This window comes from Canis aureus, chromosome 6 (genome assembly GCF_053574225.1).
Source record: "Canis aureus isolate CA01 chromosome 6, VMU_Caureus_v.1.0, whole genome shotgun sequence".
Classification (NCBI taxonomy): Eukaryota; Metazoa; Chordata; class Mammalia; order Carnivora; family Canidae; genus Canis; species Canis aureus.
In genome coordinates this window covers 27,926,264-27,940,650 of record NC_135616.1, presented here as the reverse complement: position 1 = coordinate 27,940,650, position 14,387 = coordinate 27,926,264, and the positions used below count along the sequence as shown (strand labels likewise).

Sequence of the window (14,387 nt, the reverse complement as noted above, 5' to 3'; positions counted from 1 at the left end):
AATCAGGGAAATGGAAATCAAAACCAATGTGATATCACCTCACACCTGTCAGAATGGCTCAAATAAAAAATATAAGAAATAACATGTACTGGCTAAGACACATAGAAAAAGGACCCAATGCACCATCAGTGGGAATGCAAATTGGTGGAGCCATTGTAAAAAAAGCATGGAGTTTCTTCAAAGTATTAAAATTAGAATTACCAAATAATTCAGTAATTCCACTATTGGGCATTTACCCCAAGAAAATAAAAACACCTATTCAAAAAGACACATGCACTCCTGTGTTTATTGCAGCATTATTTACAATAGCCAAGATAAGGAAGCAATCTATTGTCCATCTATAGATGAATGGATAAAGAAGATGTGGTACACATTATATAATGGACTATTACTTAGCCATAAAAAGAATAAAATCTTGCCATTGCAACAACATGGATGGATCTGGAGAGTATTATGCTAAGTGATCTAAGTCCATCAGAGAAAGAGAAATACCACGTGATTTCACTCATATGTGGAATTTAAGAAACAAAACAAATGAAAAGGAAAAATAAGGAGATAAGCACCAAAACAGACTCTTAACTATAGAGAACAAAGACAGGGTTACCAGAGGGGAGGTGGCTGTGTATGTGAGTAGGTGAATTAGGTGAAGGGGATTAAGAATACACTTATCTTGACAAACACAGACTAGTGTATAGAATTGTTGAGTCGTTATATTGTACATCTGAAACTAATACAATACTGTATGTTAACTGTATCAGAATTAAAACAACAAAAAAAGATGTGTTGGGATGCCTGGGTGGCTCAGCAGTTGAGTGCCTACCTTTGTCCCAGAGCGTGATCCCTGAGTCCCAGGATCGAGTCCCACATCAGACTCCCTTCATGGAGGTGCTTCTCCCTCTGCCTTTCTCTCTGTGTGTCTCTCATGAATAAATAAATAAAATCTTTAAAAAACCCAAAAAGATGTGGTACATACATACACACCTTGTTTTTTTTTTTTTTTAGTATTAGCAAAGTTTTATTTCAACGTTTCTTTTCTGCTCATAAATGATTCTGAAAAAGCCCATACGCAAGAGGCGAACCCACCTTTGTCTAAAGGCAACATCAAAGTCACTGAGAATGCTGCTCAGACAAAACCTTCCCCGTACTGGGGTGCAGGCAGCATGACCGGTGGGTTTGGGACAGAGGAATAAATAAACATCATCTCAGCTCTACCATCAGCACTGGCAGCCCAGGACCCCGAGGCGGTCCATCAGACTGCCGGGCTGACAGTGCGGAACTCCCAAAGCCACCTGGATGCTTAGATGTGCTGGGGAGATGCTGAGGCTTTAGGAGGGAAGGTGCCCCCCAGAAGAGCCCTCGGCCAGCCCCCACCTCCTACTCCACACACACACACACACACACACACACACACACACAGGAATATTACTTAGCCATAAAAAAGAATGAGATCTTACCATTTGCAACAACATAAATGAACCTAGATGGTATTATATAATGCTAAATGAAATAAGTAAGACAGAGAAAGACAAATACCATTATGATTCACTCATATGTGAAATTTAAGGAATAAACCAAAGGAAAAAAGAGACTAACAAAAAACAGACTCTTAAATATACAGAAAAAACTAATGGTTACCAGAGGGGAGGTGGGTAGGGGGATGGGTGAAACAGATCAAGGGGATCAAGAGTATGCTTATACTGATGAGCACTGAGTGATGTACAAAATTGTTGAATTATTATACTGTATACCTGAAACAAATATAACACTGTATGTTAATTATACTTGAATTTTTAAAAATGGAATATGAAACAAAATATATAATATATATCATAAAGAACTAAGATATAGAAGTTATGTAATAAAGTTTTCTTTAGATGATGAGATTATAGGTATGTGCTAATTTCTTCTTTTGGCTTATCAGCATTTTATATATTTTTTTTCTACCATAAGCAAGCAAGTAAATATATAAGCAGGATTCCAGAGGGCTTCAGAATGGCTATCTTAAAAAAAACAAAAAAGAAAGAATAAAGAAGGGAATACAGAAACAAAAGAATGCAATGAAGATATGATAGAATAACTAATGTGCCTAAATATATTCTGAGAATTAAATTTTCTGGTTGATTTTGGGAATGATAAGATATGAGAATGTAAGTTGCAGAAGGTCAGAAATTATTGTTTTGTGCACTGCTATATCCCCCAAAGTTTAGAATGTGTCTAACACCTGGTGGGAACCTTTGCAGATATTTGAATGAATTAGCAAATGAATGAGTACACAGAAAATTAAATAAGGCATTTCTAAGCTCTAGAGAAAACAATTACATAAAAACTGAATTTAATAATCATATAATATATGGCCCAGCTGTGTAAAAAATAGATACAGTCTTAATGTAACCATCTTCTGATACAACTATATTGAGAAGACAGAAGGAAGGGAAAAGCATGTGTGTAGGAGGGAAGTGAAAAGGGAGAGAAGGAGAAGAAAGATATGGAGGGAAAAGTGAGAAAAAAGGGAGAAAGCAAATACATGGTTATCTGTGAGAGCTAAGTCATCATCTTTCATAGCAGAAAGCTAATAGTCAATGCCTACATAAATCTGTTGTTCAGAAATATGGATATAAATGTAGAAAAAATAGATAAAAGAAACATCTACAGAGTGAAAATTTTGAGTACTGCTGCTCCAGTGTAGAAAAGGCTGCTATTTTGCATAAACCTTATTGAACTAATTGAGTTTTTAAACTATTCATAAGGGATCCCTGGGTGGCGCAGTGGTTTGGCGCCTGCCTTTGGCCCAGGGCGCGATCCTGGAGACCCGGGATCGAATCCCACATCAGGCTCCCTGTGCATGGAGCCTGCTTCTCCCTCTGCCTGTGTCTCTGCCTCTCTCTCTCTCTCTCTCTGTGACTATCATAAATAAAATAAATAAATAAATAAATAAATAAATAAACTATTCATAAGCTTGATACCAACTGTAATAAAAGTTAAATAAAAAATAATTATGGCAAGTCATGAAAAGACAAATACTGATTCTACTTATTTGAGGTAGCTAGAGTAATCAAACTTATAGAAATGGACAGTTTAAAGGTGGATGCCAGGTGCTCACAGAGAGAGGAAATGTGGAGTATTTGATGGGTACGGAGGTTCAGTTTTGCAAGATAAAAAAGTTCTGGAGATGGGTCACATAACAATGTGAATATACTTAATATTACTGAACTGTGAACTAAAAAATGGTTGAGATGGTAAATTTTATATTATGTGTATTTTATGAAAATTATAAGATAGTAGAACTGTTTGAACTGAGAATTCTTGGGTTCTGCTTCTGGCAGTGACTGATGAGTGGTTTCCATAGGACCAAACTCCCATAATTAACATATAAAGTCTGGGAGGCACAAAAACAAAAACAAAAACAACGATAACAACAACAAAAAAACAACCAAACCTGAAGCACTGAAGAGTCACTGAAAATAAGCAGAAACTGGAAGAGGATTAGCACTTGAAGAAGACAGTGGCATTGGGAGTTTTCTTAATTTTTTTTTTTTTAATGGCTTTCAGCTGAAGGTCAATCTTAAAGAACCAGAGTACAGAGTCTGAACACCTGAAAGGGGAAATCCTGGAGAGGTCAGAGAGAAAGAGTGAAAGCCTCAAATTCTGTGTAACAACCCTGCCAGTTCTGGCTGACCCCTGAACTACATGCAAATGAAGCAGGCTCAAACATCCATCCCAAGAAGTTAAGAGTTCAGCAGTGATTTTCACTCTTATTCAAGGGAACCAGAGCTTGGAATTTGAATTCTATCAAGTTAACTGTTTGCTAACATAAAAATTAACATTGTTTAGAGTACTATAACTGAATTCCAGAGTCATTCACAATCCCAGGAAACAAAAAAATTGCTAAATGTACAAAGGAAAACATGACCAATACTCAAAAAGCTGATCAATGGAAACAAACCCCACGGTGATCCAAATGTTGGAACTGGAGGTAAGCACTTTAAAGGAAAAATACATTTGTAATGAATAAAATAGAAAAGTTGAGCAGAAAAACAGAAATTTTAACAAAGATCTGAATGGAAATTCTGAAACTGAAAATTCCAATAACCAATAAAAGTAAAGCATTCTATGGGCTTAACAGCAGATTAGAAATAACAGAAGAATTGATGAATTTGAGAACAGAACAATAGATATTATCCACTATGAAGAGTAAAGAAAAAAATTCTAAAAAATTACCAGAGAGTCAGGGACTTCACTAACAGTCTAATATATCTATGAATGAAATTCAAAAGGAAAGAAGAAAGGGAATGGGTGAAAATTTTTTCGAAAAAATAATGGCCAAAAATTCTTCAAATTTCATGAAAAGAGAATTTTCAAACAGCTTTGGGATGAACACTATTTAACTTTTATGGAAAGCAACTGGGCAATGTGAATCAAGAGTCTTAAAAGGATTCATATATACTTTGAGTATGTAGTTTCATTTATAGGAATCTATACCAAAGACATAGATAAAGTAAAAAAAAATATTCATAGAAATGTTCTTCAAGGCATAACTTATAATCGCAAAAGCCTGTACTATTCAATAATATGCTAAAAGAGAAGTAAAGAAATACATGTTATACAATATTTGTTGAATTAATTAATATCAAGTTTTCATACAATAAATTATTGTATTAGAAAATAGGATCCAGTGAAAAAAACAAAAATTAAAATTCTGCATAAGAATAATCCTATTACTCAATATAGAATATATATTATTATAAAAGAAAGAAAGGGGGAGAGGGCTCAAAGGATCATCTCTGAATGGTAGGATCCTGAATGATTTTTATTTTCTTCTTTACACCTTCCTATATTTTTCAAAATTTTATAATGAGAATGCATTTATTCATATTATCAGAAAACTGGACCTATATAAAGCTATAAATACATGCCAAACATATCCTTAATATCTATGTCCTACATGTTCTTGCTTTCCACCCACCAGTCAGGTTTACCTTGGTCCAGAGTCATCCCCATTCATATCCAGATTGAGTTCCTGGGGTTTAGTAAACTCTTTAGCAGCAAGGAGTTCTCTTGATTTAAATGCAGCTTGAGTTCTTAACCTGAAAAAGTAAATTTAGAAAATTTCTAATCCTATAGAACCTAATAACTGAATGGTAACCCTTGGAAGACCATATTCTTTTAGCTAGACCTCCAGCAATCATTTTCAAATTAAAACTCAATCTATCAAAATAAATGGATACTTCCTAAATACACAGATGATGTAAATAAAATAAAATAAACCAAATCAGTTTTACAGGAACTTAAATTTTCTTTATTTAAGAGGAATTGGGGAAGACTGAGTTGGTCAGAATATCATTTAAAATGTCAACATTATAGATGTTTTAGGAGTATTTTAAATTTCTTCTCTAGAAATTTTAAGTTTCTCTCTATTCACTTCTAAGCAAGTATATTTTGATCACCAGAATCTTAATGGCAATTCTAGTAACACCAAGTATCACTGATCCTGCCCAATATATCCATCCATAGGAGGCAACTACTTCCCATCTTGACAATTCGAAAGGCGGGGGCTAAGTCTCACTGGACAATGTGTTTTCTCAGGATCAAAAAAAAAAAAAAAAGCCCTTCCTCTGCCAAAACTGTAAGAAATTCTATCCAACAATGCTAACTTAGTTCCATCTTCAATGTGACCTTTTCTACCTATTTTTATAAGTCTTTTAGAAATATTCTCTGGTTCATTTTTAGAAATGAAATCTGTAGAAATATATTATTTATGAAATAAAACTATGAAGAGGTAAAAATACTATTAAAACAGTATCATTTCCATCACTGTCAAAGACATTCTTATAACTGCAACTAACTGCACAGTAATATACAAAGAAAAATATGTAGACTAGTTACCCTCTAGGAACTTAAAATTTAATAATATTTGTTGGTGACATATAGGTAAGGTATGTAAATGCAGAGAGGAGGGGTAACTACACTTATATTAGACAAAATCAATAGTAAAAATTGTAAAAAGAGACAAAATCACTGTTTAATAATAAAAAGGTTGATTAATCAAGTGAATATTAGCAATTATAAATATATATGTACCTAACACTGTGGCACCAAAATTTATTAAGCAAATATTTACATATTTTAAAGGAGAAATAGGCAACAATATAATAACAATAGATGACTTCAAAACTTCACTTTCAACAATGGATAGATCATCTGGACACCATTTGACTTGGTGTCCAGAAACATTTGACTTGAATATACTTTATATAAAACAGACCTAATAGACATATGTAGAACATTTCATACAACAGCAGCAGGATATGTATTTTTTTTCAGGTGTAAACATTTTCTAGTATAGATCATGCTAGGTCACAAAAAAACTCAACAAATTCAAGAAGACTGAAATCAGACCTTTTCCAAACACAGTGGTATAAAAATAGAAGTCAGTAACAGGATGAAAACTGGAAAATTCACAAATAAGTGGAAATTAAACAACATACTCTTCTGAACAACCATGAGTCAAAGAAGAAGTCAACAGGGAAATTAAAAATCTTGAAACAAATAAAAATAGAAACATAACATACCAAAACTTATGGAATGCAGCAAAGACAGTTCTAAGATGGAAGTTTATAGTGATGTCTACATTAAAGAAAAAAGAAAGATCTTAAACAACCTACATTTACACCTCAAAACACCCCCAAAAGAAAAACAAACTAAGGCGAAAGTTAGCTGAAGGAAGATAATAACAATGACCAGAGCAGAAATAGAGACCAGAAAAATAATAGAAAGGGTTATTGAAACTAAAAGCTGTTTTTTTTTAAAGGATAAACAAAATTAACAAACTTAGTTAGACTAAGAAGAGAAAAAGAGCGAAGACTGAAATAAAATCAGAAATGAAAGAGAAGGCATTATAACTAACACTACAGAATTACAAAGGATCATGAGTCTACTATAAATAATTATATATCAAAATATTGGATAACTTAGAAGAATCTATGATAAATTCCTAGAAATATACAAACTACCAAGACTTAATTACGATGAAACAGAAAATCTTCAGACCAAAAGTGACTAAGGAGATTAAATTAGTGACCAAGAACCTTCCAACAAAGAAAAACCCAGGATTGGAGGGTTTCATGGTGAATTCTACTAAACATTTTAAGAAGAATTAATGCAAATCCTTCTAAAATTTTTCCAGAGGCACTGGGTGGTGCAGTTGGTTAAGTATCTGACTAAGGTTTTGGCTCAGGTCATGAACTTGGGGTCATAAGATTGAGTCCTGTGTGGGGCTCCGAGTGTAGAACAGAGTCTAAAGATTCTCCCTCTCTCTGTCCCATCAACCTGTGCTCACGCTCTCTCTCTCTCTCAAATAAAATACATAAATATTTAAAAATAAAATGAAATAAAATTCTTTCAAAAAATTTAATAGTAAAGAACACTCCCAAACTCATTCTATAAGGCAGCATTAGCCTGATACTAAAGCCAGTTAAGGACACTATGAGAAAAATAGAAAGTCAATATCTCTAATGAATATAGATGAAAAAAATTCTCAACAAAATACTATCAAAAAGAATTTACCACATTAATAAAATAAGAGATAAAAATTATATGATTATCTCAATAAATGCAGGAAAAGCCTTTGGCACAATTCAGCATCCTTTTTGATAAAAGCTCTCAGGAAATTGAGTATAGAAAGACTATATAACTCAACATGATCAAGGGCCATATACCATAAGCCCACTTCTAACATCATATTCAATGATGAAAGGTTGAAAACTTTCCCTTTAAGATCAGGAACAAGACAAGGATATCATTCTTGCCACTTTTATTCAACGGAATACTGGAAGTGCCAGCCTGGGTAATTAGGTAAGAAAAAGAAATAAAAGATACTCCAATCAGAAAGAAAAGTAAAATTGTCTCTCTTTGTAGATGACACAATCTTATATATAAAAAACAATGAAGATGCTACCAAACAACTGTTAGAACTAATGAACAAATTCACTATAATTATAGGATACAAAATCAACATGCAAAAATCAGTTGCATCTCTATACACTAACAATGAACTATTTAAGAAAGAAATTAAGAAATCAATCCTATTTACAATTGAATCAAAAAACACTTAGAATGGAGGGAGGGGCAAGATCGCGGAAGAGTAGGGTCCCCAGGTCACCTGTCCCCACCAAGTTACCTAGATAACCTTCAAATCATCCTGAAAATCTATGAATTCAGCCTGAGATTTAAAGAGAGAACAGCTGGAACGCTACAGTGAGAAGAGTTCGCGCTTCTATCGAGGTAGGAAGACAGGGAAAAAGAAATAAAGAAACAAAAGGCCTCCAAGGGGGAGGGGCCCCGCGAGGAGCCGGGCTGAGGCCGGGGCGAGAGTCCCCAGGACAGGAGAGCCCCGTCCCGGAGGAGCAGGAGCTGCACCAACCTTCCCGGGCGGAAAGGGGCTCCCAGGGAGTTGGAGCAGGACCCAGGAGGGCGGGGATGCCCTCGGGCTCGCGGGGACACTAACAGACACCTGCGCCCCGGGAGAGTGCGCCGAGCTCCCTAAGGGCTGCAGCGCGCACGGCGGGACTCGGAGCAGCTCGGAGGGGCTCGGGCGGAGGCTACGCGGGCTGCGGGGCGGGAGCGCAAATCCAACAGCGCAGGCTCCGGAGCACAGGGCGCCGGGACACAGCCCAGGATCCGGCCTCCTCCCGGGGCAGGCAGAAGCCGGGAGGGCCCAGGACCGCAAGGACGCTCCTGCCCCAGCTGAGCAGATCACCGGCTCCGCCCCGAAGCATCCAGGCCCTGCAGACCGAGAGCTCCGGAGTTACTGCAGGAGCTGAATGCAGGGCTCCAGAGCTGGCCCCGCCACTGGGGTTGTTCCTCTTGGGGCCTCACGGGGTGAACAACCCCCACTGAGCCCTGCACCAGGCAGGGGCAGAGCAGCTCCCCCAAGTGCTAACACCTGAAAATCAGCACAACAGGCCCCTCCCCCAGAACATTAGCTAGACGGACCAGTTCCAGGGGAAGTCAAGGGACTTAAAGTATACAGAATCAGAAGATACTCCCCCGTGGTTTTTTCTTTTCTTTTTTTTTCTTTTTGATTTCTGTTTGCTTCCCCCACCCTTTTCTTTCCTTTCTTTTTCTTCTCTCTTTTTCTTTTTTTTCTTCCTTTTTCTTTTTCTCTTTTCTTTCCTTCTTTCTTCTCTTTTTCTCGTTTTCCCAATACAACTTGTTTTTGGCCACTCTGCACTGAACAAAATGACTAGAAGGAAAACCTCACCTCAAAAGAAAGAATCAGAAACAGTCCTCTCTCCCACAGAGTTACAAAATCTGGATTACAATTCAATGTCAAAAAGCCAATTCAGAAGCACTATTATACAGCTACTGGTGGCTCTAGAAAAAAGCATAAAGGACTCAAGAGACTTCATGGCTGCAGAATTTAGATCCAATCAGGCAGAAATTAAAAATCAATTGAATGAGATGCAATCCAAACTAGAAGTCCTAAGGATGAGGGTTAACGAGGTAGAAGAACGAGTGAGTGACATAGAAGACAAGTTGATGGCAAAGAGGGAAACTGAGGAAAAAAGAGACAGACAATTAAAAGACCATGAGGACAGATTAAGGGAAATAAATGACAGCCTGAGGAAGAAAAACCTATGTTTAATTGGGGTTCCCAAGGGCGCCGAAAGGGACAGAGGTCCAGAATATGTATTTGAACAAATCCTAACTGAAAACTTTCCTAATCTGGGAAGGGAAACAGGCATTCAGATCCAGGAAATAGAGAGATCCCCCCCTAAAATCAATAAAACCCGTTCAACACCTTGACATCTAATAGTGAAGCTTGCAAATTCCAAAGATAAAGAGAAGATCCTTAAAGCAGCAAGAGACAAGAAATCCCTGACTTTTATGGGGAGGAGTATTAGGGTAACAGCAGACCTCTCCACAGAGACCTGGCAGGCCAGAAAGGGCTGGCAGGATATATTCAGGGTCCTAAATGAGAAGAACATGCAACCAAGAATACTTTATGCAGCAAGACTCTCATTCAAAATGGAAGGAGAGATAAAGAGCTTCCAAGACAGGCAGGAACTGAAAGAATATGTGACCTCCAAACCAGCTCTGCAAGAAATTTTAATGGGGACTCTTAAAATTCCCTTTAAGAAGAAGTTCAGTGGAACAATCCACAAAAACAAGGACTGAATAGATATCATGATGACACTAAACTCATATCTCTCAATAGTAACTCTGAATGTGAACGGGCTTAATGACGCCATCAAAAGGTGCAGGGTTTCAGACTGGATAAAAAAGCAGGACCCATCTATTTGCTGTCTACAAGAGACTCATTTTAGACAGAAGGACACCTACAGCCTGAAAATAAAAGGTTGGAGAACCATTTACCATTCAAATGGTCCTCAAAAGAAAGCAGGGGTAGCCATCCTCATATCAGATAAACTAAAATTTACTCCGAAGACTGTAGTCAGACATGAAGAGGGACACTATATCATACTTAAAGGATCTATCCAACAAGAGGACTTCACAATCCTCAATATATATGCCCCGAATGTGGGAGCTCCCAAAAATTTAAACCAATTAATAACCAAAGTGAAGAAATACTTAGATAATAATACACTTATACTTGGTGACTTCAATCTAGTTCTCTCTATACTAGATAGGTCTTCTAAGCACAACATCTCCAAAGAAATGAGAGCTTTAAATGATACACTGGACCAGATGGAATTCACAGATATCTACAGAACTTTACATCCAAACTCAACTGAATACACATTCTTCTCAAGTGCACATGGAACTTTCTCCAGAATACACCACATACTGGGTCACAAATCGGGTCTGAACCGATACCAAAAGATTGGGATCGTCCCTTGCATATTCTCAGACCATAATGCCTTGAAACTAGAACTAAATCACAACAAGAAGTTTGGAAGGACCTCAAACACGTGGAGGTTAAGGACCATCCTGCTAAAAGATAAAAGGGTCAACCAGGAAATTAAGGAAGAATTAAAAAGATTCATGGAAACTAATGAGAATGAAGATATAACCATTCAAAATCTTTGGGATGCAGCAAAAGCAGTCCTAAGGGGGAAATACATCGCAATACAAGCATCCATTCAAAAACTGGAAAGAACTCAAATACAAAAGCTAACCTTACACATAAAGGAGCTAGACAAAAAAACAGCAGATAGATCCTACACCCAGCAGAAGAAGAGAGTTAATTAAAATTCGAGCAGAACTCAATGAAATCGAGACCAGAAGAACTGTGGAACAAATCAACAAAACCAGGAGTTGGTTCTTTGAAAGAATTAATAAGATAGATAAACCATTAGCCAGCCTTATTAAAAAGAAGAGAGAGGAGACTCAAATTAATAGAATCATGAATGAGAATGGAGAGATCACTACCAACACCAAGGAAATACAAACGATTTTAAAAACATATTATGAACAGCTATACGCCAATAAATTAGGCAATCTAGAAGAAATGGATGCATTCCTGGAAAGCCACAAACTACCAAAACTGGAACAGGAAGAAATAGAAAACCTGAACAGGCCAATAACCAGGGAGGAAATCGAGGCAGTCATCAAAAACCTCCAAGACACAAGAGTCCAGGGCCAGATGGCTTCCCAGGGGAATTCTATCAAATGTTTAAAGAAGAAACCATACCTATTCTACTAAAGCTGTTTGGATAGATAGAAAGAGATGGAGTACTTCCAAATTCATTCTATGAGGCCAGCATCACCTTAATTCCAAAACTAGACCAAGACCCCACCAAAAAGGAGAATTACAGACCAATATCCCTGATGAGCATGGATATAAAAATTCTCAACAAGATACTAGCCAATAGGATCCAACAATTCATTAAGAAGATTATTCACCATGACCAAGTAGCATTTATCCCCAGGACACAAGGCTGGTTTAACACTCGTAAAAACATCAATGTGATTCATCATATTAGCAAGAGAAAAACCAAGAACCATAGGATCCTCTCATTAGATGCAGAGAAAGCATTTGACAAAATACAGCATCCATTCCTGATCAAAATTTTTCAGAGCATAGGGATAGAGGGAAAATTCCTCGACATCTTAAAAGCCATCTATGAAAAGCCCACAGCAAATATCATTCTCAATGGGGAAGCACTGGGAGCCTTTCTCCTAAGATCAGTAACAAGACAGAGTTGTCCATTGTCACCACTGCTATTCAACATAGTACTGGAAGTCCTAGCCTCAGCAATCAGACAACAAAAGGACATTAAAGGCATTCGAATTGGCAAAGAAGAAGTCAAACTCTCCCTCTTCGCCGATGACATGATACTCTACATAGAAAACCCAAAAGACTCCACCCCAAGATTGCTAGAACTCATACAGTAATTTGGTAGCATGGCAGGATACAAAATCAAAGCCCAGAAATCAATGGCATTTCTATACGCTAACAATGAGACTGAAGAAAGAGAAATTAAGGAGTCAATCCCATTTACAATTGCACCCAAAAGCATAAAATACCTAGGAATAAAACTCACCAAAGAGGTAAATGATCTATACTCTAAAAACTATAGAACACTTCTGAAAGAAATCGAGGAAGACACCAAGAGATGGAAAAATATTCCATGCTCATGGATTGGCAGAATTAATATTGTGAAAATGTCAATGTTACCCAGGGCAATTTACACGTTTAATGCAGTCCTTATCAAAATACCATGGATTTTCTTCAGAGAGTTAGAACAAATTATTTTAAGATTTGTGTGGAATCAGAATAGCCAGGGGAATTTTAAAAAAGAAAACCATATTTGGTGGCATCACAATGCCAGATTTCAGGTTGTACTACAAAGCTGTGGTCATCAAGACAATGTGGTACTGGCACAAAAACAGACACATAGATCCATGGAACAGCATAGAGAACCCAGAAGTGGACCCTCAACTTTATGGTCAACTAATATTCGATAAAGGAGGAAAGACTATCCATTGGAAGAAAGACAGTCTCTTCAATAAATGGTGCTGGGAAAATTGGACATCCATATGCGAAGAATGAAACTAAACCACTCTCTTTCACCATACACAAAGATAAACTCAAAACGGATGAAAGATCTAAATGTGAGACAAGACTCCATCAAAATCCTAGAGGAGAACACAGGCAACACCCTTTTTGAACTTGGCCACAGGAACTTCTTGCAAGATACATCCACGAAGGCAAAAGAAACAAAAGCAAAAATGAACTATTGGGACTTCATCAAGATAAGAAGCTTTTCCACAGCAAAGGATACAGTCAACAAAACTAAAAGACAACCTACAGAATGGGAGAAGATATTTGCAAATGATGTATCAGATAAAGGGCTAGTTTCCAAGATCTATAAAGAACTTCTTAAACTCAACACCAAAGAAACAAACAATCCAATCATGAAATGGGCAAAAGACATGAAGAGAAATCTCACAGAGGAAGACATAGACATGGCCAACATGCACATGAGAAAATGCTCTGCATCACTTGCCATCAGGGAAATACAAATCAAAACCACAATGAGATACCACCTCACACCAATGAGAATGGGGCAAATTAACAAGGCTGGAAACCACAAATGTTGGAGAGGATGCGGAGAAAAGGGAACCCTCTTACACTGTTGGTGGGAATGTGAACTGGTGCAGCCACCTGGAAAACTGTGTGGAGGTTCTTCAAAGAGTTAAAAATAGACCTGCCCTATGACCCAGCAATTGCACTGTTGGGGATTTACCCCAAAGATTCAGATGCAATGAAACGTCAGGACACCTGCACCCCGATGTTTATAGCAGCAATGTCCACAATAGTCAAACTGGAAGGAGCCTCGGTGTCCATTGAAAGATGAATGGATAAAGAAGATGTGGTTTATGTATACAGTGGAATATTACTCAGCCATTAGAAACGACAAATACCCACCATTTGCTTCAACGTGGATGGAACTGGAGGGTATTATGCTGAGTGTAGTAAGTCAATCGGAGAAGGACAAACATTATATGTTCTCATTCATTTGGGGAATATACATAATAGTGAAAGGGAATATAGGGGAAGGGAGAAAAAATGTGTGGGAAATATCAGAAAGGGAGACAGAACATAAAGACTCCTAACTCTAGGAAACGAACTTGGAGTGATGAAAGGGGAGGATGGCGGGGGCTGGGGGTGAATGGGTGACGGGCACTGAGGGGGCACTTGACGGGATGAGCACTGGGTGTTATTCTGTATGTTGGTAAATTGAACACCAATAAAAAATTAATTTATTATTAAAAAAACACTTAGAATGAAAAATTAACCTGAACTGATTAAAGAATTAAATATAAGACCTGAAACTGTAAAAGTACTAGAAGAAAACAGGGAAAAAGCTCAGGCAACAATAATAAAGTAAGTGGGACCACATCAAGATAAAAGGCTTCTG

The 14,387-nt window shown here is 37.3% G+C and overlaps 1 protein-coding gene across 11 annotated transcripts in view; it reads right to left on the bottom strand.

Annotated features, from left to right (window-relative positions):
• Positions 1-14,387, bottom strand: part of KIAA1328 (KIAA1328 ortholog) — a 366,861-nt gene that overhangs the window by 118,827 nt on the left and 233,647 nt on the right. For 9 of the 11 annotated variants that reach the window (XM_077900521.1, XM_077900522.1, XM_077900513.1 and 6 more), the window contains one exon: positions 4,977-5,084. The exons of the other annotated variants lie outside the window; for them this stretch is intronic. In XM_077900521.1, the coding sequence (XP_077756647.1) occupies positions 4,977-5,084 (108 nt within the window). The remainder of the gene's footprint in view (positions 1-4,976; positions 5,085-14,387) is intronic. 11 annotated transcript variants of the gene reach the window in all.